A 24,142-nucleotide genomic window follows, 5' to 3' on the forward strand; every position below is an offset into this window, starting at 1 on the left:
GTAACAGTTGTGCATCAGTGGAATGCTTTGAACAAGGTTTTAAAAGCCAACTTTTTGTTCTCATTGAGAATTTATGGCTTTTTCTTCTTTCTTAAATGACAAATTATTACTTTTTGATAGAGAATGAATGCAAACTTAAGTGACGGAGTCAAAGTCTCAGCTCATTTTTAAATAATTATTGAACTAGACAAATTATTACAGCTTATGGACAAAGCTCGCATTGATTAAAGAGCAAAGTTAGACGCGTTTTCCAGTAATTCTAACTTCACTATCAGGGCTAGAAAAATAACAAAACTATGTCTCAATACTTGTGATGTTTACCGTGTTCCTCTTCCCCATCTACCTGATGTTAGCCCACATTCAGTCAAAACAAAGGCACATCCAAGTCAACACTGACAACTCAAGCACAAACACTGAGCCAACAAAAGCATAAAAAGCCACGGCTGTCATTTGCGCACATCTTGACTTCAGTGAAAATGATGCAACAAAAAAAAACCCCCAGCTGTTTTAAGAATTCACCGCATTTTGTAGTGTAAGGTCTCATCAGAGAAACCTGTCCAACATCCTGCATCTTCAAGGAGTACAGCCTGACGGACTCACCATCTAAGACTCCAAAATGACAAGATCCAAGTTGTGGAAAAAAAGATCTTATTCTACTATAAAGATGTCAAACATATTCTACATATGGAATATTTAAGATTCTCTTCTCAAATGGTGTACGATTTTTTTAATGACTGCTAGTTGCGTTGCAGTGTTACCTGTGTGGAACACACATCGATAAACACGTCAGGTGTGAGCAGCAGTGCAGGGAGGAGATGATTCCTCTGGCTGGTTGACTGTATACTGATGATCAGCAGAGCTGCTGAATGATGGGATTGTTTGTCTGCCTTGGCTGCAGCCCAGCAGAGTGCAGGCCTCTTTTGTCCGCTGCTGACCAGGCCACACTGGCTGGAAATAATCCCAGACTCTTTGTCTTGCTTTTAGCTGAACTCTCCAACTTTTTAAAAAAATCTCGTTCACCCACAACCTTCTACTTCCTCTTGTCTATAGATGTAGTGACATATTTGAAATGATGTCCCAAGAAAATATTGTCACATTTCGCATTTTATCTAGACTCCTCTTCCATGGTAGTTCACTTTTGGATTGGTTGGTGGACACAACATTTGTACCATCATGACACAAAACTTTGTTCCTTCGTTCCAATACTGAGATTATTGTACTTTGTGTAACTGTCTAGAATTCAAATTTCACTGCTTGAAAAATACGTCAGCTGACTCCGACCTGCTATTATTATATTTTTAGTTATTATTTGGTGAATTGTGACAGCGTTGACAGTGTTACGTGTCAGGTCACACTCCATTCCTCCCATTACCAGCAGTCTTTAACACTCGCATGCAGTCTTATTGCACATAAACAGCATCTGACCCAAAACCTGGAAATCCCTCTTTAAGAATTATAGAAAGCTCAACATATGTAGATGACACATATCATTTTAGTCACATGATAGATTCTTATCGTAGAAAGTCTTAAATCCTCTTTTCTCAGGGTGATGAAGTTAACAAATAGGTAGAGAAGTTTATTCTAAGATTGTGATACTGTGAGACTGATTCTGCAGATGATGGCATCTAGAATGGTGTGCCGTTTATTTTCTATATAATGTTATTTTAAGCATTTATTTCTTAAAAACTTATCCTTTATTTATGGTTGCTGACAGGGCATGTTTAACTGTAGTGATCGAAGGAGAAAGCTATTTGATTTTTAGAGTTTTTACCTGCTGTGGGGGATCTGACCCACCTGTCATTTAAAACCAAGCTGCCCTCCAGTTTTATCCTCTTCCTTTGTGGTACAGAGTGATCAACATCCATCTGATTCATAATAGCATGCACCCTTATTGTGAAGTACATTGAAGTCCGAAGTATGAGGCATCGTGGCATATTTGATGTGAAACTACGTAACTATTGAGAATTACCAAACATACAGACTGACTGTGAAATTCCAGTTTAGTGGGAATACAGACACCAAAATTAATGCAGCTAAGCTAACACTCTTTAGTGTAACCCCACTGCGTGGCAAGAATTTGATTTCTACTTGATAAAAGTAAGTCATTGCTACACTTTGCTGCCATTTTTATGCTGGATGGTTTTGTAGAAGGGCATGTTAAGATTTTATTTTACATTATTTATCCATATCAAACTCAAGACTGAAACTTTATATTGATGTGTTGAATGAAACCTAAACTATAGTGAGCATTAGATTTAGCACAAACCAACAGTCTGTGTTGGTCCCTCTTCCTGGGGAGTCCAAGATGTGGGCTGGAGGTGTGGTTGATGATAAATTTCACACTGATTTTGCTCGGCACTGAATCCTGATGAAGGCTAAGAGTAACTTTGACGACAGACTGTTGGGATCAGACACCTTTCTGACTGCAGCAGCGACCCAGAGCATGTATCTTGATGTAAATGATTTTTTGGGTGCTGTCAGGTGGAATAAAGTGGTCAGTTCCTCAACTTCCTTCTCCATGCCTGGAGACATTATGACCTGCTGGGTCTGTAGTCTATACAGACATGTATGATTGCTTAATCTCATAAAAGATGAAATACCTACTCTGATTGGTAATAATTTGCATATTATTTTGTGTTTGTCATCACCTGATTGGAGTTGATTAGCTTCAGACAGTAATAAGAAGTTACTAACGGGCACACGGCTGATCAACTCTTCTTTTCTTCTTCATCTAAAGTGATGTCTTTAAAACCATAGCAACAATATTTAGGTTTTTGGTTTCTGATGATTTGGTGTGAAGTTAGAGTTTTGGCTGATGGATAGCTCAGATGACCTTGAAGCATACAGATTTGAGATGAGTTTGGATTTTGAAGCTGCAATGCCCCCCTGCTGGGACTGATCTGTGGTCATTCAACCAAATTTGGTCTCCAGTGCCTTGTGAAAAACGCGATTTGTGATACCCACAAAACTTGGTATGAAAGACCTAAGTTGGCAGGCAGTGTTTACAGGTTGTGGCTGTATTTTTTGTGTTTTGTCATGTCATTAAAGAATAGTACTGTTTCAGTCATTTTTGGTGTTCACGGCAATCAAAAAAAAAAATTCTCATTTGTATAAGTGGTTGAAGCTTTTGGAAACGTTGCTATGCATTTACTGGTAGAATAATAAAAGTTTCTCTTTGACTCTGTTGGAATTAAAGCCTTTATATTAATATTTTGTAGTAATCCCTATTTTGTAGCATTCAATCTATATTTTGAATTATAATCTATAATGTTTTTCTAAAAGGACATGCATCATTTCAGATTGACACCCTTTAAAGAACAGATCTATCAGTCTTGAATTTGTTTTGATGTGTTAGTGTTATTTAGGAGCTTTGCATCTCTCAGTTTGGTGGATAAATTATTCATTTTTGATCTCGACCTGCTGTTCGTATCTCTCACTGTTCTGTAACTGACTCAAATGCAGCAACTTCACAACCTTTAACACTACCTGCCTCACTTTATTTTTGATAACATTCTAATATTTCATACATGTATATCAGATTTGATGCATCTGTCCTTTTTTTTTTTTTTTTTTAGAGTGACCTTTTTCGAGGAGATTTCCTATCTGATGAGGACTGGATTGTTTTATGAAATAGCTTAAAAGCATCAATATAAAAGGAACTATGTACTGTAGCTGCTTGTGAATCCAGAGCATCCCTTTTAAAATCAATAAATTTGATCTGATAGGCTGTTTTGAACATGTCTGTTTGGTTTTCCTCTGTTTGCATGCAAACAATTAGAACATTGCTCATGGTCAAATGATGTGTAGATGGTCCTTGCTGGCGGCCTTTTTTTTTAGCTGCAGTTTGAACACTTGCCACGTGGAGGCGCTGCTGACTCATAATGACAGCTGAGGCTGCACAAGTCTTCAAAAAAGAGTCAACTGAGAACTTTGGTGTGGAAAAAAAAAATCTGTCCTCACCGATTTATTTATTTAATTTTAAGTATAAAATGACTTGCAAAGCTTAAATCAGCTACCAGAATAAACTAGAACATAATTTTCTAAATTACTCTCAAATGCAACCTAAAAAAAAATCCCATGGCTCTTATGATTCTACAAACTGAAGATGTGTGCAACTGTTCAAGAAGAGACTGAAGTCATTCTGAAGACAACTTCAAATAGTAATAAACACATCAGTGGTTTGAGCACAAATATTGGTTGAAAATTTTCTTACCGTTTCAGCAGTCTAAATACTAAACAGAAAAAAAATCCTATTATTAAATGTGTTGATTTGGCGACACATAAGTAAAGATGTGTATTCCAAACATGGACACTGTTATTACGTGATGACATTGAGTATTTGATGTCAAATCTTACAATTTTGTCTTTATTGTCAGTATGTCCAGTATTTCTGGACATGTATTTTAGTGTTGATGAGTGGTGACAATTCTTTCTCCATCAGTTTTGAAGGTTTAAGTCTGTGGATGGCTAGGCTGCATTAGCCCAGAAAAATCTTAAAATGACTAAAATAAAATAAAATAAAATAAAAAATGACACATTAAATTCCACTAGGTAAAATTATATCCTTAATGTGTTCTAGAAACTGCACCATGTTTTAGAATTAATTAAAAATATATTGTGTCTTCAGTTCAAAAAAGACATAATGTCGTACAACTTAAACCTCAGCCACCCATTTACTACCACAGGTGCAAAAACGACAAAGAGAAACAAAATTATTTGAATAACTCTGGCCCCTCCTTCTCATATAAGCCCTTCCCACCCCCAATAAGTCCCAAAATACTGAGGCGAACCTGTTGCACCCAGGCTTTGCAGACACAGATTGCTCAGACAACACACTGAGGGCTACAAACAAATAGTAGATGGACGACCAAAGGGTTAGCCGTGACATAGTCGCCTACTGGATCCCCCTGAAAAGGTTTGTTTGGTCCTTCCAAAGTTACTGCATGCCCCGAGAACATGATCTGCCTATGCAGTGAGTAATCTACCCCTAGATGACATTGTGCATAATAAGTATTGCATGGCTTATAAATAACTGCTGTTACTTTGAGCAGATGAGAGTGGAGAGCAAGAAAATGCACACATTGAGACCTCCATGGAACTTGATGGGACTTGAATGAGTTGCCGAAGAGGAAGGACTCTTCCTTCAAATGCGCCGTCCTTTTAAAACTCTTTGCATCTTCAACTTTGTGACATTAGATGCAACAAGTGTCATAGGTATCAGAAAAGCTTCATCGCAAGGAAGGACTTCATCTTCTAATTCCATTTTACGGACATGAAGCAGAGAAAGAACTAAAAAAAAGTCAACGAAGACTGAATTGACCACCTGACTACTCATTTGTCTTGATTCTCAGGGGTGGTGAGGGTGACTGAAGACGCCATGGATGTAGGCACAGAGAGTGTTCAGGAGGCAATGGTAGGTGAGGCTCTGAGTCAGTTCAGGGTGACTTTGCAGGCTGCCGTCAGGGAGGTGCACGTGGACGTGGATGCTTTCAAACAGCGCATAGAGCAGAGAATTGAGGAGCTGTGCCTTTCCAACACACCCTTGGTCGGCGCAGTGACCAAGCTCCAGGAGGAGAACCTGCAGCTCAGGGCCAAGCTTGAGGCCCTCAGCCGCCTGGTGGAGGGTCTGTCCGGGGTAAAAATCGAGAAAACTCTGGATGAAGTGAAGAATCAGGATGATAATAGAAAGAATGTTTTGGCACAGAAACAATCCAAAACCCAGGAGGTCCCCGGAGATCTGACTAACTCTGGAAGATCAGAGAGCAGCCGGTCTACTTCCACATACCCCGAGCCATCAGGGTTGAATGGAGGATCAAGCCACATCACCGTTGCTGCCGCTGCTGCTCCCAACAACCCCCCGGCCCCACCGCCATGGCGAGTAAAGAGACACGCTGAAGTCAATGTGAGTATGAATTGAAATATTGTTTGTATTTACTTCAGGGATTTCAGGCTTCATTCTGTCGCCGTTGCTGTTGTTGCACTGATGTGGAAGAGTCGAGTGGATAAGAACAGAGGACGACTCTGATTATCCAGCTGTCCATGATTTAGACACCAAAAAAGGACGCTTTGAATGATAACTGTTAGGCAGGAATGTGTTGAAAGGCCTTGGCTGAGTTTTGTGCAGTCATGAGTTCTTGATTAAATCATGACTCAGCGATTTCTCAGACTTTTGTCAAATTATTGTTTCAGGCTGTGAACACTACAAGTGTAAACAGCAGAACCTACTACAATATAACCCAAGATTATTTCAAAATGTACAACAATATTGCAAAATAAAGGAAAACTGCAGAAATATGGAACTGATTTTAAAGAGTGAGGTGCTGTAAATGTGTACTTGCATGTATTTGGTTGACAAATGCAGTGAGTTGCCAGATTGTTGGCTCCCTCACAACACCTGACTCAATAGTTTGTAGAGCACCCTATCCTAAGGAACCTCAGCAGATTAGTATTTGTGTTCTGTGGTTCCTAGAGCCTCTGAGTCTGTCCAACATCCTTCATTTGGGCAAGAACACAGTGGTGCAGTTTCCCACTAACAGACGTGTTTACTTCTGATAAAATGAGTCATGCTTATGAACTGAAGCTGTGGATCAGGGCAAGGATTTGAGTTATTTTTAAGGGTCCCAACTAGATTAAAGGATTCAGTATGTTTGTCCAATATAAATTTAACCTTTCACCCCAGCTTTACACATTCATCTGGAGACCAGTGGTATCCTATCATCTTCAAGTGCAGATTGATGGTACATGGAACACATGCATACATTGGCCATGATAAATGCTGACACACTTACATCCTTACCCACCACAAACTCAGGCCTCCTCCATTCATGATCCTGTTTTATAACAGCAGGTCCTCCAAAGGGCACGTGTATTTTTGGGGGTCTGTAATCTGGGACAGAGAGCTTTGGAGCCACTGTTTGCGCTACATCAACTTAACAACACTTTATCTTCCTTTGTTGCCTTAAACTCACCCCTTTTGGACACAGGAACTGCTAGCCTAAATGATCAATTCTGAATTATTTCTATTTGCTGAGTTACCTAGAACACTCAGCAGAGTGCATACTTCCACCATGACTGAAAATCATCCGCATATTGCTTTATCTTTCCTGACCCATGTCCCAACACAACAAAAAGTGGAGTGGAAATTCATTAACAGGTTTTACTTGTTGAAAACTGTTCAGCTTTTTGTGTTAAAGAAAGTTCTTAAAACATTATCCAACCTTGCATCCTAATACAATGAAACAGATTTGTGCCTCAAATATTACCCATACCCGAACCCTCCACAAAGTTTGATGGAAATCCATCATTTCTATTTTGTGTAATCCCGCTATTAATCTAACTAAGCAACCAACAAAGAAACAGGCACAAGTGAAAGCATTACCTCCTTGGTGGAGGCAGTAAAGTCCTAAAATTGTGGAAGTAACTGTAGACGAGTCCGTCACTGACTGAGTAGAATGTTGTATGCTTCCAGCAGTCCAACCGTGCCGACATGCATATTGTGTTGCATTTTTATGACGTAACTCACACCCATGCTCTTAACATAGCCATATAGATAAATCTCCATGCCCTAATCCCTTGGGAATGTTGTTTGACAGCCAATCCAGGCCTCATATCTTCCAATGGAAAGTCAAATTGCATCTATGTCTCTGTCAGTAATACCCCAGCCGACACCCCGAGAGGGACAGCCAGCTGTCCTGTCGAAACGCACACCCCGCCAACGTTCCTCTCTGCTGGAATCATCTGGTCTTTTCCCACCCGTCAGACCCCCAGTCTGGTGTACCGCAATTCAGTTTCCAGGTGCTAAATTAGTCCTCTGATTCTTGACTCGGCTTGGGTTTACTCAACTCCTTGACATCATCTTCCCTGGATTTAGATCCTTTACCCTTGATAGCAGTTCCTGATGATAGGCCTAAGTTTTGGGGACGTGTTGTAACTATCAAAATGAAAATATGATGATGCATCTTTTATCAGTTTGCTACCAAGTAGCCCAACCCAACACCCTGGAGATCTAGACTACTAGCCTATGTTAGCTCATCGATGTCCTGCTCTGTTGTGGTAAACAACTTTGTTGTGGTGAATCTGGTAGCAAATTGTTACTCTATTTACACATCCATCGAACACAAAGCAATGTTCAAATTTATTTGGGGTTATAGTCTGTGCATCTAAATGCTCCACCGTGTGCACGTGCTAATTTCTAACTTATTTTTGTTAGCATAGACTGAAGTATGAGCCGTTTTACTGAATAGGTGGACAGCGTAATAAGACTGCACAAAATTGCAAAGTTGCATGCAATAACACCAAAAAAGTGAAAGATAATTTAAGGCTTCGCAGCGCTAAACGGACCTGCAGAGTCAGGAGATTATGGTGGGTTTTTACAAGTGTCCTTCTATTATAACCTTTCATTTTATACATTGTAACCGTAAAAATATTGATGAGTCTCAAAAAAGGTCCAGCTGTATTTTCTTGATTGACTTTTCGGGTGTCTCAATGTTGGGTCATTCATTTGTCTGTACAAATTAAACAGTATAGATTGTTAGCTATAGATTGTATCTTTGAAAGGAGAAATGGGTGAATTCTTGATTGTGTGCACACTATGGTGATGGCATTGCTTTACGATTTATTCATGTCCTGTGTCCTCGACCCTTAAAAACTGCTCCACTCTGAATATATTTATTATTAACTTTTAGATCAGGACTATCTTTGGTCTGGATCCACTAATGCATATTAGTGGAGTATCATGACACGTTATGTTGATGAGCTATTATTATTTTTTACGGTATTGGCCAAAAGCTGTTGAAAGAAAATGAAGACAACTTCTATCCATGACCTCCATCTGCATCTGGATCTGCCTCAAAATGTAATATTTTCTTGCTTTTAAGGGCCAGCTACGCTGACGCTTTTCTTCTCTGTTTGTTGTTTTCATGTTTCTAAGACAGAGTCAAAGTGATATTAAAGTTTAACCCGTGTCGGCTGAAAGGATTAATAGGGTCAGACAGTCAGACCGTCACGTCCCACAGGAGCAACCGTGGACCCAACAGATCACGGTGGTGCTAATCTCCCTCCTGACAAGAGTTGACGGACTGGCAGTAATGGCTCTATTGCATGGCTAAACCTGTGTCTCTGAAAAGTACAAATGTAGGAGGGTGGGAGAGGGGGTGAAGCTTCAGGCAGATATACTTAGACTCTCTTTGAACTGCACAGTCTAACTCCCTGATTTCCAAAGCATCCATTTGGGGCTATATTGGGATGTAAGAAGAGTGGAACGGAAACTCTTGCAAGTGGCTGATTGCAGGATTTAAAATAGCCTTTCATTGGGGAGCATGGGTTTGTTGGTCGCAGCTGTCATTGCAGGAGACGTTAACAGCTGAAAATCTTGCATTTAGAGCATACAAACAGCTCAGTACACGCAGCTAATAAAGGCCTAAAATTAATTATAGCTCCACAGAAAGTAGCAGTCTAACAGACAGAGGGGCCACCTTTGCTTGTTGTGAAGAAATGAATGTTGACTGATGTTACCAAGGCAGATGTACAAATAGATATCAACACAGTTGGGTGTATATGTCTTACATAAGTCACTGTTATTCCCAGGCTAGGGGAAACTAGTTGTGGCTCAAACAGAAACATGACTAACCCCACCCGTAACACTGACGTTGAAACAGAAAACATTCTAGAAGACTTTACTGTGATGGTCATCACTAATCACCACGGAGAATTATTTAAGGAACTCAAAGGTGTGATCAGGTATCCTTAAGAAACACCTCAGTTCCTTTGGTATGATAATTCTTTTTGCTAAAATCCATAAGTGGCTGATTGTTTTAATGCATGTGGTACAACACCAGAGGACTGTTGTCTCAATGCATAAGGACTGGATAGTGTAACAGCACCACCCCAGACAGGGAGGGAGAACAGCAAAACAAAAATTACAATCCTTGAAAAATACTTATTTATTGTATGTACCAATAAGTACATTGTAAAAATACACTATGAGTTAAAACCCTATATTCAAAACTATATCTATTAGTGTGTGTATTATCAATTAAATTTGCCTAAAATCGGTTTTATGCTTTACTTGTGTAAAACGTGTCTTGTGAGATCCATGTCTCTTAAAAAGTCAATTCTGATAGAAAGTTGATTTTGGAGCTTTTAATGATGATCATTGTTCAGATGTCATAGTTATATTTTATGAAAATGACATTAAATGATAGCGCTTTTCCTTCTTCCACAGGGCACCGATGTAAAAGGAGAGAAAAGTGTGGCCCATGTTGCCACAACTGCACAAGAAAATGGCAATCAAGGTGGGAAACAGTTACCTGATGAGCTGCCCTCACCTTTAGTCCTCAGAGACCTCAATGTGGAATTCTATTGCAGCCCAAACAGGTGACGCTGTCGTCCAGCCCCACTGGCCTCTCACCGCCACCTTGAAACCGAGTCCAGAGTCTCCTGTCACGACCAACTCGTCACTAACTCCCATGGAAAGCCCCAAAGCACATGGTCAGTTGGTTCATGCTTATGTGAAAGAAAATATTTTTGTATTTGACGGCCTTATGGCCAAAAAGTGTCTTTCAGTTGTGTTAAATCAGGACCAAATTACAAAAAAAAAAAAGATACGATACAAGCATGTTTAAATATATAATATATCATTCAGTTGTTTGGGGTTTTTTTTTACTTCCAGGCCAGGGAGCGTCATGTCATCTGTCTAAACCTCATCAGCCACTCACTGCAACAACTAAAGCTGAAGCTCCAGTCATACCTCAGTCAACAGTGTTGGTGCCCAAAGCAGAAAAAGAATCTCCAGTAAAATCATTGGAGCCTCCTGCTACAAGTAGTGAGCTGAAAATTCATTTCTGTTACATAATTCAATGCATTTCTTCATTATTGGAAAAAAAATGTTATGTCAGTCTAGCAAAACTCACCACTTAAAAGGTCAATGGCTTTTTTTATTATGATGCTTCTGTTGATTTTCTGGGTGGGAGCACAATACTCAAATGTGCTCAAGAGTGCTTTTAATTCAGTGTTCACTTCATTCTTTATTCACATTCTGTCTTTTTTCAGATGCCAGTGAGCCCAAACCTCACCTTCCTGTCACTTCCATGACAACCAAACCCGGTGCAGAGGGTCTGCTTTCTGCCAAACCTGCCCCGTCATCAGCACCGGTGCCTAAAGCAGCGACAGCAGAGGCACCAACAGAGGGAGCAGGGGAATATTCTAGAAGAGGTCAGAGAGTGGGTCTTTACCTCCAAGGAGGAGGTCCTGTTTTCACATGTGTCCATTCATTGGTTCTTGTTTTTCAGCAGGTTTTTGATAGGATGGGTTTTCTGCTTTGTATTTCAACATTCAGCGGTTAAACATTTTGATTAAAGAACTCTAAGTTTGAATTTAGATAATGTTTGCCTGAATGAAGGGCACTCTTCTAGTTTCCCTCTTTTAATTCTTGATTCTTTTTGGTTTAATTTCATTTTTTTGTCTTTGTTCATACAGGTGCGCCTGAAGCAAAGGAGCTGAGATCCCAGGTACCCCAGGATCAGTCGGGCACTGCATCTCAGGCTTTAGGCTACCTTCCTTGCACAGCTGTGACCAAAAACATCTCTGAGACGAGCGATCAGAGCCATACTCCTGCACCGCCTCCTTCCATACCGGAATCCCCAACAATAAAAAGAGGCGAATATCCCTTCAGACGTGGTAAGTGCAACCATACTACACTACTAGGTATAGGATAGTATCAGGGAATTAGTTTTGTATCTGCTTTTTTACATTGCTTTAATTCCGTTTCAAATAGAAGCCACTCAACCGAAGCCACAGCTGCCTCTTTCTGCTGCGACTGCATCTCTCACAGAGTCGTCATTATCTGCTGGGACGTCTACAAGCCTGTCAGCATCACAAGACGCTACAGTCAAACCTGGGGAATACCCCTTTAAGCGAGGTGAGGTCATCTCTTTCCTCGTTCTCCGTTGTTTTTTTTAAACACTGTTATGTAAATTGTCCACTTCACCTCACCAGCACCGGTTCTCAAGTCACCGAGTCCCAGTCTGAAGAGAAGCGTGAGCTTTCCTCAACCTGCAGGTAAAATATCATAAACGTTTATTAACCTGCAATTCATGTCTGTTTTCAACGTGTTCTAAATCTCTTGTTTTTGTGTCTCTGCAGAGAAGTTACTTCCCTCTAAATCAGTCATAAAATCTGGATTCTCACCGAATTTGGAAAAGTGAGTCATGTCTGTCATTTGGTTTATTAGTCCCTTTTCAGTAAGATAAGACATTGAGATCCAAGTCATCTTCAATCTTCGGAATAGTATTTCTGATGGAGACGTCATTCGATTTTCCTTTCCTCACCAGATTTCTTTCACAATGATTGTGAATAGGTTTGACGTTACGATTACAGCCCATCGACAGCCTCAAGTCTGTCTGGTGTTCACTCTTTTCTCCACAGGAAGACAAACAAGACCATTGGGGCTGAGTCAAAGCAGGATGTGATGAAATCCCAAACGCTACCGCGCTCCAACGGGGCCCAGGCTAAACGAGCCCTGTTTCAGAGGATGAACACAGAGCCTGTGAAGTCAGTATCATCCCAATCAGTATCTGCAGTCCAAGATAGGAGTGGTATTTTCCCATTCACTGAACTGCTTTTCTCTTGAATAGGCCAAAGGATTCAAAGCCTAAGCTGAAGCGCTCTCAGAGCTTTGGGGTGTCGAGTGCCAGCGGCATAAAACAGATTCTACTGGAGTGGTGCCGATCAAAAACAATCGGCTATCAGGTATGTCAGCATATACTATGTCTATATAAATTTGTGCATCTGCCAACCAAAGCTGAGGAAGAATTCTCACCACATGGTGCATATTTTATAGCATTTTATAGCATTTGATAATGTCAAATGACGCTCACTCACAGATGGAATGGTTGAAGACTTCTGGCTTTTCAAGTATCTTTTTTTTAACACTGCTCTGTTCCACATTGAATTGAAAGGTGAGGTTTAAAAATCTTCATTTGCCAGCAGCACTGGAGCTTCTGATTACATCAAATCATCTCCATCAGCACACAGGCAATTTTCATTGTTGGAATACATAGAAATATGCATTTGGAGTCAAGTAAACCTGACATTACCTCACCTCTGGACAACAGAAGAAGAAAAAGCACAGTAGTATTGAGTAGCTATTAACTGAAATTACTGATGCTTTTTCTCTCAGAACATAGATCTCCAGAACTTCTCATCCAGCTGGAGTGATGGTTTGGCTTTCTGCGCTCTGGTCCACTCTTTCTTCCCTCTGGAGTTTGACTACAATGAGCTCAGCTCAGCAAATCGCAAACACAACCTGGAGCTGGCGTTCACCACCGCAGAGTAAGATGGGCGGAATGGTTCTGAGGGATCAAATCCATTGTACTAATTTAACATTGTTTCCACCATCACTCCTCCGATTGTATTTCTGTTTTTCAGGAAACAGGCCGACTGCCTGCGTCTGATTGAGGTGGACGACATGATAGAGATGGGAGACAAGCCGGACCCCATGTGTGTGTTCACGTATGTCCAGTCACTCTACAACCACCTGAAGACGTTTGAGTAACTCTGTATCAGAGTAGATCATAAAGCCTGCAGATCTTTAGCTACACTGTGTCATGAACACTTTGAATCTAAAAGACAGTCTGAAAACACTGTTGTTTGAATCACATAAATGACTTTGAGAAATGTTTGCCAATCAGTCTTGTGATGGATGTTTGTATTCACCCCTATTTTCCCAGATTTATTTTATGACACTGATTCTTATGATTTGTGTGGTTTTGATATTGCTGTAACATAGAACACTGAATTATATAACACTGATTTTTGTTTGGAGTAGCCTTCAATCCCAATGATGAAGTAATCATATTTGAATAATAATGGATTGTATTAGTTGCTCTTGATCAATCAGTGTTTATGATCAATGTTTAAAATCATGAGCCAGGACAGAAATGCTTCAGTAATGATGAACTGGAATCCTGCCTTGCAAGATGGTATAATAAAGTAATTTTCTAAATATTTATCTATTTCTTTGTGCATATACTTTTCCTTAGTCAAATGCTCAGCAAACAAAAATGAGCAGTGCAATGTGTAAGTCATTGGAATTATTAGACATCCATGTAGGAGTGTTGTTGTTTTTTTTCTTTCAAAATTTCATTTTCAGGATAGTAGTTGACGTTCCATGCAATCATTTATTTGTTATTGATAATTCCATGCACTTTCATTTAGTAATCTTGATTTTTTTTTTCTCATCGTTTTCTGATTTGTACAAATATATCAGTGAATTGATAAATGTAGAAAAGGATCTACAGATCTATCCATCATGAGAACAAGTTTGAGTCTAGAAAGAAACATAAAATACAACCATTTGTTGCGTCCAATATGTTGGAGAACCTATAAGTGAAGTTTAAGTTTGGTTCATCACATTGGTGAAAATCATTCACTGAAAAAGGCTTTGTAGTTAGTTGCGGAGTTGAAGATCTCATTAAAAGAGTGGAGATTGCCATCTACTGGTAAAATTAATCCAATGCAAAAGGGCCTTGATGTAAAACAGTTTAATTTAGGAATTAAAAAAAAAAAAAAAGTACACATCCCCCCATTACTCAAATCACAATGTGGCACATATGAAATGTTACATGCAATTGACAATAAGCATAGCTTTAATCGAACCTTCCATTTCTTCTGCATCACTGCTTCATCCTCCAAATGAAACAATAACAAAAATTCAACTCAAGTTTCAAAATCTTACAAATTGTTATTCTTCTGCTATCAGCCAGGAATGTAGTTCAGCGATAAAGTACATGCATCGCATGTCACTGCCCTGGGCTCAATCCCCTATACGTCTGTTCTAAACCCTGATGAATGCAGAGGTTTGCGGCAGGAAGGGCATCCGGCGCAAAAAACTTTGCCAAACAAATACGAGCATTCATTTGAAATGGAAAAAGGATGATACACTGTGGCGACCCCGAACAGGACAAGCCAAAGGGAAGTTTAGTTATTCTGCAATCCACAATAAGAACTCAAATGTATTATCTGAGATGTGTCTCTAAATATATGGCCAGAGCGTGCAGGTATGCTTCCAATTTCCATTACAGATGACTAACAGTCTGAGTATGTGATTTATTTAAAAAAACAAAAAAACATTCATGAGTTGAAATGGAGCTTCCTTAACTTGATATATAAAACGATTTCTAATTCATACTTCTTTCAAAAGCGCTCCTCAACGTTCCACAAATATTTTCAAGTTGAGACGAAGTGACGACACCGACAATATTTTAGGGGCCCTGAACGCAACGCTTCCCATTGACCAAGCTTCCCTTCCGGTAGGTGAGGTCAACTTTTCCCTAGATCCGCCATTTCAGCCCGGAGTTTCTTGTTGCACAGTTTGTACGTAATTTAAAACGTTCAAGCTGTTGACTGCTGGGTTTTTGTGGGACAACAGATTTTCTATCATTTTATTCGCCTTAACATAACTCGCAAAGGTCGATAAAATTGTTTATTAAACCGCTTTCAGGGAGCAGCGGCAGTCAACTAAAGTTTTTGTATGAGTTGTGGATAGGAAGAGGCGAAGGGGAAAGGCCTCAAGCCTCGGGAAGGATTTCATAACCATGGCCGGTAATTTTGATGCCGAAGACCGCGATAGCTGGTTCTGGGGGAAGATTAGTCGCCAGGAAGCGATGTCTCTTCTACAGGGTCAAAGGCATGGCGTTTTCTTGGTGAGGGAGTCCTCTAGCATCGATGGCGACTCCGTGCTGTCCGTTTCAGAGAACTCCAAAGTGTCCCATTATATTATCAACAGCATCCGTAACAACCGACAGTCTGGCACAGGTAACGTTGACTTGTTTATTAACCTTTTATACGTGTTCACCTGATGCTAACATTACGATACGTACTTTCGTTATAATGCTAATTTGCTAACATTCAACTCTGGTCCGTTCTCACCAAGTCCCCTTTACGAATGTTACAATTCAACATCTTTTGGGTACATTTGTTAATATGAACGTCCTTAATCTCAGATATACAAGCATTTTCTGCATTTTTGAAATGTTATCCTCTATTCGTCAACAATATATTTACATATCATTGCTATTTTTTTACGAAAATTCTAACTTTTGCATGTGGTTCGTAGTTTTCGTTACCGCCCAGCGTTTGTTAAATCCCGTAGCGTTAGCTACAAAGTTAGCTTAAATGTTTAGCTAACGTTGTTGTGGATAATTTAAAACTTTGCAACGAAATTATGAATGGGTTGCTTTATTGTGGCTAACACTTGTAAAAACAGATGTACCGGTTAAACACCACAATTTAAAGTTGTGTTAAAGAAAGCTGATACCGAGTCTGAGTTTGTGTGGATGAGCAACTTCAAGTTGAGTGCAGCACTTTTCAAATGGAGATTGGTGTATAAACGATCAGACTAAAATTATTCAGCCACTACTTTTGGGATGAAACGTCCCTGACAGAGGGTTCAGGTGAGGTTTTATCTCCGTGTGGACAACAGAATCAGAATCAGAATCAGCTTTATTGGCCATCGTTTGTAAAAAGCAGACGAGGAATTTGTTTCCGGAGGAAACAAATTCAGGAGGGTAATCCAGCGGTAGTGAGGAGGGCTGGGTTGATGCAGCCTGCAGGGATTGAATGGGAATAGGCATGCTAGGCTGTTACAACTGGAGGATGACTGGTCAGACTGGCCTCTGGAATATCTGTGAACTTGCCCTGTTGCCATTGTCATACATATTCATGCCACAGGTCTGCCCATGTGCTTTTACCTCTTGGTTCTCTCTGGTCTCTCATTTTGTTGTTTTACTCTTTCTACAAGAACTGGTATGTGCTTATGAAAGTCATGACAAAAACACTGCTAGTAATAAATGGTAGTGGTCTAGCAGAGCTGGTAAATAATGGTCAGAATATATGAATACAATTTAAGCCAAGGCTTGGTCAGTATTGGATAAAAAGATAATTCTTGCACCCTAACAGATTTTTATTATCTGTGAAATGGGTGGCTTGACTTAAAAAAGCAAACTTTTTCTGATATTTTTATTTGATTGACACCTTTGGTCAGTTTACCCATGAATATGTACAAGCACTTACATTTTTAAAGACTTATTCATGTTAAAAGTGAGTGCAATCACCAAATCAATGACAGTTTGCCAGTTTGTTAGGGATAAAGTCCACAAATTCAAAACACGTTCCTGACTTGAAATTTTACTTAAAGTATTGTTTATTTAATTCTATTATTTTACTTATAAAAATATGTTGAATAGAATGTGTCCAACCAAGAATGTGTAGACCTATATATATATATATATATATATATATATATATATATATATATATATATACACACACAGTATGTGTGTGTGTGTGTGTGTGTGTGTGTATGTATGGTTTAAGAAGTTGTCAGCCAGGAGAGATTTTGCTGTGATGTTTCTTCTGGGTAAATTTCTTTCCTACAAATGAATGTGTAGGGCTGTTTTTTGATTATATTGAATTTACTGCTTTAATACAATGAATTAATTAGTCATGCATTCAATGAATTGCCCAAAAGAAAGTCAGGTCATCATGTTTTTCAATGTTTTCCTCTTATGAATATGCAGTAGTACCTTGAGGTATGAGTTTAATTATTTCGTGACTGAGCTCGTAAGTCAATCTGCTCGTATTTCAAACGGATTTTCCCCATGTAAAATGCTCAGATTTCTGCATTAGTTTCATATTTCCGTGGACTTGTAATCCTTTACTTTGTGAATGCAAAGTTGAGGTAAGCAAATGATCGCTGCCACCAATTTTGGTCTGTCTTGATCTGTCCAGGGACATCAGTGTGTTTGCATTTATTTGTGTTTCTACCGCAAACCAACAAAGAAATCTTTCCTCTGCCAGGTATGGTTTCTAGTCGGTTACGGATTGGAGATCAGGAGTTCGACGGATTGCCAGCCTTGCTAGAGTTTTATAAGATCCACTACCTGGACACCACCACACTCATAGAGCCTGTAAGCAGGGCCAGGCACTCAAGCTTTGTCAGCTCCTCGGCTGCCGTCCCACAGCAACAACCTGAGGAGGCTGAGTTTGTTCGGGCGCTATTTGATTTCGCAGGCAATGATGAGGAGGACCTCCCCTTTCGCAAGGGGGACATTTTGCGTGTGCTGGAGAAGCCAGAAGAGCAGTGGTGGAATGCCGCAAACCAGGAAGGCAGAGCCGGAATGATCCCCAAGCCCTATGTGGAGACGTATCGGCCTGCCTCCCCCACTGCTGCTGGCCTAGGTCCTCCTCTTGCGGGGACCGGACAGGGGAGCCATGTTGGAGGGGCGGTAGGCAGCACAGATGGAACAGGAGTGCCTCAGGTCAACCCTCTGGGTGAACCAGGCCAGTACGCCCAACCTGTGGTCAACGCCCAGCTCCCTAACCTCCAGAATGGGCCTGTCTACGCTCGAGCCATTCAGAAGAGGGTTCCCAATGCCTACGACAAGACGGCACTCGCTCTAGAGGTAACAGTTCCACCCACCATTCATTTTCTCCAAGGCTGCCCTTGTGTTCACTGTTTACCTCTTTTGCCTCAGTTTTCTTTTTTGGGCCTCAGCTGAAGCAGTGTAGATTGTCCAGCTTATTAATGGTGTACTCATGCATGTGAGCACACACAGTGTCTTTACAAACGCAAGCTGGCAGTGGAAAAGATTCTATGGAGAAAGACGTACACAGATCCTTTACAGTGGCCTCTCATGATGCGCGCATTGTGGATTAATGTGTCAGATTGTACATTCATTACCGCTGCAGCTCAGTGAAAGGCACTTTGTTTTCAGTTGTTTACTAAATCCAAATAGATGTTGTCAGATTAGTGAATAGAATGCAAACTATACAAACAACTTTAGCGTCTTCACTGATAACCACAAAACACTTCCACTAAAAAATATGGTGATACCTATTAAGTTTAACCTCAAAGACTGAATGGGGTATGTCATCATTAATAGACTAATAATAGATTAATAGACATCATTAATATCCACCCCACATGGCTAAAGGTAGCTTCTCTCTGGCATCAAGTAATTTTAAAGTCGGTGCTTATTTTACTGGAATGCTGCTGAAGAGCAGATTCAGAGACTGAAGCTAAAATAAGCTTCATGTTGGTCTCCATAGTCTGCTGGTGTTTAAGCTCTGATTTGGTACCAGTGTTAAAGGCAGCCAACTCTTAAATTCCTCAGCTGTCAGTTGTTCTCTTATGCAGCCAGTTTGAGTCTTCTCCAAGAACCGCAGGCACCACATTTATTTGAAGTAACAAGAATGGTGGATAGTGTGTATGCACTTGTCTGTGTGAGATCAAGCAGGCTCAGCGACATTACAACCTCTCCTGCTGATAAAATATGTCATGTAAGAGTGAATAAAGTCAAAATGCACAGTGCTGTTCTATTTGCTTCTACTGGAGATGGGACACTGTCAGTTTCAGATGGCTCACTTATTTTGACATAAAATCTATTTAAATTGTTAAATCTAAAGAACATCTTTTGATATTCTTCTATTACTTTTCTCATACACCTGTTTTCACTAGAAAAAAGCTCCAGTTCAACCGCCAAAAATGCATGAAATACCCACTGCAATAATAATTTAACTGAAGCAAACATTTGAATTAACCCCTTTTATTGCTGATTTCCTCAGTAATTCAAATAAAGTGCCTGTGATTGTAGCTGTGGGATATTTCATTGATGTCGGATCCATGTATTTCTATGTATGGACTAAAAACCAGGCTGTTGGCAGGTCATTTTGGAATTCTGTGTGTTTCATTGGTAATATAGGAGTCAATTGCTTCCTGCATATTGTCTGAATATGATGATATGTCTTTGTGCATAACAATGGATTAATCAGATTGTCTCCACTTAAAATCCAACACGCTCCCTGAATATCTGTGTCAGTTTAAAGCTCTGCTTTAGTACGGCTGAGGGAGTCTGTCAATTTGTCAATAGGTTGCTTTTTTTTCCCGTTCTGTGGCCCGAATAGAGTTTGAGCCAGATATTGAGTTAGTGTTGACATCCAGGGAGAGAGAGAGATTGTTGATCTTGTGTCCCTGCGCTCATCTTTTTTCTTGTGGTTTGTCAGGTTGGAGACAAGGTGAAAGTGACCAAGATCAACGTGAACGGCCAGTGGGAGGGTGAGTGCAAAGGGAAACGAGGCCACTTTCCCTTCACCCACGTTCGACTGGTGGAACAAGCCCATCCTGATGACGAGAGCTGAAAAACACGGTCGCTTCCATCATCTCGTCAGTGTCCAGCTCATCCCTTCTCCTCTGGTCATTTTGTCATGCTTGGAAAAAACAAGATTTATACCAGCACACAGTATATGAACCTCTGAGCTAATCCGATCAAACACATCTGAGCCTGCAGATGCAGACCGTGATGAGTGGTCTTACCTATGGTGATTTGGAAAAGTTTACAACTTGGTCTGTCTGATAACAATTTTCCAGTTTTATCTACTTTAAAGCCATTATTACACACTTGACTACAGCCTCATATAAAAAAACTGCAATTTAATATTTCTTGTATTTAGATCGCAGCGTTTTTGGTTTAATATTCACCGATGCTACATTTTAATGGGACACACTTTGGGATTATTAATAACCAATTTCATATCTTTGCATCCAGTATGGTTTAGCCCAGTCATCTGCAAGACTAAAAATGGAAAACACTGAACCTGCCTGAGTGAAGAGAAAATAATACACAGTGCTTCTTTATGATGATGAAATAAGACACGGTTGATTTCAGTGTGTTTGGTTCAAACAAACTAGTTCGTGTACTCATTCAGTCTGATTTAATTCAGCTCGTGTAAATCCCTCGAGTCTGTTAAGAGCGCTTTGATGTCAGGCCCTCTCCACATTTATTTGTGTGTGTGATATGAAAGCAAAGCAGAAAAACCGCAGGATTGTCCTTATTTAAAGGTTATCAGAAATTATAAAACAAATCTAATATTTTATTAAACTTGCTTGTATGAAAAATTACATAAGTCTGGTAACAATGATAACACACAGATGGATAGTATCTTGAAGATGAATTGAATCAGATCTGAGTTGTTCCCATCGTTTATTTTAGCAGTTATTGAGAGGGTGAAACGAGTCACGCACAACAAACTGGGATCTAATGATACCGATTTAGGCGACATTACTTCCTGGTTCTTAAGGAGTCATCAGCAGTCAGTGGACCAAAAAAACCCCTCTTATCCAGCCCATAAGAACAAATCTAACAGTGTTGGACATCTTTATGGCAGATGGAGCTTTATATGATCAACTAGGGACTGAGGCAACATCGTGAGAGGCATCACAAAGTTAATTCAATCCAGAATGACATTTTGGTGCCAAATTACAAATCAGTAGAGTTCAAGTTTACTCACCTCCAGTCAACCTACTCTTCCCTTTTGTTTGTGTTTTTCCCAACCACTGCATTTCATTCATACTGAGAAGGGAAATCAGTTGCACACAGGATTATGAAATACTCTGCTTCTTTCAAAGAGACATGAATCCCTGAGTTTTTGTAGTGCTTGACTGTGAAATGGAAAAAAAGACTTCCCAACACCTCGGCAGGTTGACGTCAACTTCTTATGTTCAAGCTACAAGCCAAGTCCTCTTTTTTTATATTAAAAGTATAAAATATGACAATACAAGTGCACATCTTTCATGCTAAATATTGTCAACATTTTTCCTTCTTGTGTTCGGTTGTCTCATGTTTTGTTTTTTGAGTGTTACACCTAGTATTTTATGCTCCTCTTTTGAAGCACTAGTTGTTGCCATCACAGACGACAAATGCAGTTGTGTGAAAGAACAAAATAGTCAAGACTAAAGGAAAGTTTCTCTGAGGGTTTTTGTCCCTCAGCAGGTTTCTTGCGTGGTATTTGGAGGCGCTTGTCGTGTAAAATCCACTAATGCGTTGTTGTGCATTACTGGGGTAATTGCCACTTTTTTTACATCGAATGATCATACACAAACAGGCACATTTAACAAGCAAATAATCTATAAAACATTCTATTAATGTATAAAATTTTTATCTAGATGTTTTTCACTCAATCATAGGCACATTAGTGACATAGCATCATCCCTGTTGTAGCTCTGGATCGCAGAATCAGGTGACTTGCAGTTGTTAATTTAAAAAATCTAGTCATAAATGCTTTTTTAACTGTAAAGCTTAGTTAAACTTAACTGATCTGTCGTAGCAAACTTAAGACTTGGTTCCCATTTATCAGGTTTTCCACAATACACAAATGTAATGGATGCTTCTAGTGTGTTGTGGATGCTAGACTACAGTCGGATGAGGATGAGTGACAAAACACCACTTGTTTTGTATGTTGCTTAGAGGATCTGCAGTTACATCCTGTCTACCTCGGGTGTTGGGAAAGATGAGGAGGGTTAGTCAGAACTTGCTGGCCTGAAACCTAAGCATCAAGTCAGAGTTCTCATGGATAGTTTAACATTAATAACACATAGCCAAATGGTTTCCATTGTGTCGGCCTAAATACACTTTTTCTTTGTGTGTTCCAAATCACAAATTCAACCATGTGTGGGTGTCAGATGTCTAAACAGTGTCTATGCACAAAAACTATTCTTCCAACAATACTTCTGTTTCACAGTATTGTGAGGTGTTCATGTTGCACATACATCATTACACATGTTGGTTTGCTTAAATGAGTTATTCTAAAACAAATGGAACAAAAGCCTCTATCTCCAGTAGAGATGTAATCCAAGGCACACCTTTAAAGTTTAATACCTAAGGTGTCCATGTGCTCTAAATGATCCCAGCTGTAGGCTATTGGAGAACTTTGCAAACACATTTGATATTTGGTGAATTGTGCTATGCTGCTGTTCTTTTTAATGTCATGTCTTAAGACAGGTGGAGCAAATAGAGATGTAGATTTACCGACTGTTTCCAGTTTGAGCTAAGTGTGGATGAGATCGGACTTAGGAACCTGCACAGGATTTATAAAACAGGAGTAAAAGAATGCTGATGCTTGTACTTGTTTGATACCTGAAAGTTTTCCTGTAACCTAAAGGTTTTTTTTTAATGCGTTTGACTCCAGATATCCTGAAATGCAGTCTTGAGTTTACAATGTGTTTATAAAATTTGAAAAATTCCCTCCGTATTTTACTATTGAGACTCAAATTTAATGATTTTTTTTGTATGCTACAATGATGTCATATTTTTTTACCAGGAAATGTTTTACGTAATTTGAGCCACAAATATGTGGGTCATATACAGCCCCTAATATATATGAATAAACATGCAGTCATACTAGTCTTCCTCATTTTAAGTTTCTTTTATGAGGTGAGATTTTCGAGCACAGCAAAGTGTATTGTCTTACAAAATTGTTCACTACTTGCAGAGGGCATGTGTGGCGCATCCATGAGTATGTAGATGACCAGTTGTCAAAGCTGTCCCAACAGTTAAGTGTGCATTTGCAAATGTGGGGCGTTGGTGTTTTTGGGAATTAAAAAAGCTAAACTCTGGTGCAAATGTATCCAAACACATGTCAGATATTGTCGTTGTTTATTTCTTTTCACAATTTAGCATCAATCTGGTATCCAAAACATGTTCTGCTTTGTGACATTTCCATTCTTTGAAATAAGTTTTTTAGTTGTCTGTCCAGTTCAAATTGATATCACATATATTTTTATTGAGATTGATATTCCAATTTTAAATGGTTGTTTATGGAACATGTACATCAGGTAAACATCTGTTGCAGTCTTGCCTTTTGGAGAAAATGGTCTGAATTACCGTCATCACACTAATGTAACTTGGCTGTCCCATTGGAGACCAGTGCATACTTATAAAGAGTCCACTAATGATCATACAGTGAGCACTTTATCTTTGCAGCTCAAAAAGAAAACACTAAGTCTTTATGCCAAATAATGTTTTTTTTATCCTATGAGGATCCTACATTTTTGCTTGTGTGCCATTTCTCCCTAACATTGAAGAGGTGCTGGAACAAGTGGATTTTTTTAAGTGCTATGTGTCAAAGTGTTAAGAAAATATATTGATTGTAGTTAAAAAATACCCTTTTATTTTCTGTAGCATGTAATGTGTTAATATACCTAGTCAATAAAAAATACCAGATTGTCAGCTTTATATTAGTGTCTCCATATGGTCTAAATTTATTTTAAAATTGGTTGGTGATGTCATATTTTAGGTGAAGTGATATT

General features: G+C 39.5%; 2 protein-coding genes across 5 annotated transcripts; both read left to right on the top strand.

The window, feature by feature from the left end:
- Positions 1-4,783: 4,783 nt before the first annotated feature.
- LOC137606740 (smoothelin-like protein 2) lies at positions 4,784-14,008 on the top strand. 4 transcript variants are annotated; one of them, XM_068332137.1, is made up of 14 exons: positions 4,784-4,915; positions 5,052-5,902; positions 10,223-10,292; positions 10,366-10,488; positions 10,670-10,822; positions 11,050-11,211; positions 11,476-11,676; positions 11,774-11,917; positions 11,995-12,057; positions 12,142-12,199; positions 12,424-12,549; positions 12,633-12,747; positions 13,178-13,329; positions 13,426-14,008. In XM_068332137.1, the coding sequence occupies exons 2-14, from the start codon at positions 5,378-5,380 to the stop codon at positions 13,550-13,552; spliced, it is 2,019 nt and encodes a 672-aa protein (XP_068188238.1). In that variant the 5' UTR covers positions 4,784-4,915; positions 5,052-5,377; the 3' UTR covers positions 13,553-14,008. The 4 variants fall into 4 exon arrangements, with proteins under 4 accessions (XP_068188238.1, XP_068188240.1, XP_068188239.1 ...); XM_068332139.1 differs by having other exon boundaries at positions 4,786-4,915; positions 5,352-5,902; XM_068332138.1 differs by having other exon boundaries at positions 4,795-4,972.
- Positions 14,009-15,323: 1,315 nt separating this feature from the next.
- On the top strand, positions 15,324-24,068 carry LOC137605763 (adapter molecule crk-like). Its single transcript, XM_068330475.1, has 3 exons — positions 15,324-15,813; positions 17,857-18,461; positions 20,062-24,068. Exons 1-3 carry the CDS (start codon positions 15,594-15,596, stop codon positions 20,194-20,196), a joined length of 960 nt encoding a protein of 319 aa, XP_068186576.1. The 5' UTR covers positions 15,324-15,593; the 3' UTR covers positions 20,197-24,068.
- The last annotated feature ends 74 nt before the right edge of the window (positions 24,069-24,142 follow it).

Source organism: Antennarius striatus, chromosome 13, assembly GCF_040054535.1.
Source record: "Antennarius striatus isolate MH-2024 chromosome 13, ASM4005453v1, whole genome shotgun sequence".
NCBI classification, from domain to species: Eukaryota; Metazoa; Chordata; class Actinopteri; order Lophiiformes; family Antennariidae; genus Antennarius; species Antennarius striatus.

What these genes read in the sequence shown, in the direction of transcription:
- LOC137606740 (XM_068332137.1), top strand. Translation starts at nt 5,378, where the DNA reads ATGGATGTAGGCACAGAGAGTGTTCAGGAGGCAATGGTAGGTGAGGCT. An exon ending in AGAGACACGCTGAAGTCAAT is followed by an intron (nt 5,903 to 10,222) that starts GTGAGTATGAAT and finishes CTTCTTCCACAG; the next exon opens with GGCACCGATGTAAAAGGAGA. An exon ending in GGAGCCTCCTGCTACAAGTA is followed by an intron (nt 10,823 to 11,049) that starts GTGAGCTGAAAA and finishes GTCTTTTTTCAG; the next exon opens with ATGCCAGTGAGCCCAAACCT.
- LOC137605763 (XM_068330475.1), top strand. Translation starts at nt 15,594, where the DNA reads ATGGCCGGTAATTTTGATGCCGAAGACCGCGATAGCTGGTTCTGGGGG. An exon ending in CAACCGACAGTCTGGCACAG is followed by an intron (nt 15,814 to 17,856) that starts GTAACGTTGACT and finishes TTCCTCTGCCAG; the next exon opens with GTATGGTTTCTAGTCGGTTA. An exon ending in AGACGGCACTCGCTCTAGAG is followed by an intron (nt 18,462 to 20,061) that starts GTAACAGTTCCA and finishes GTGGTTTGTCAG; the next exon opens with GTTGGAGACAAGGTGAAAGT.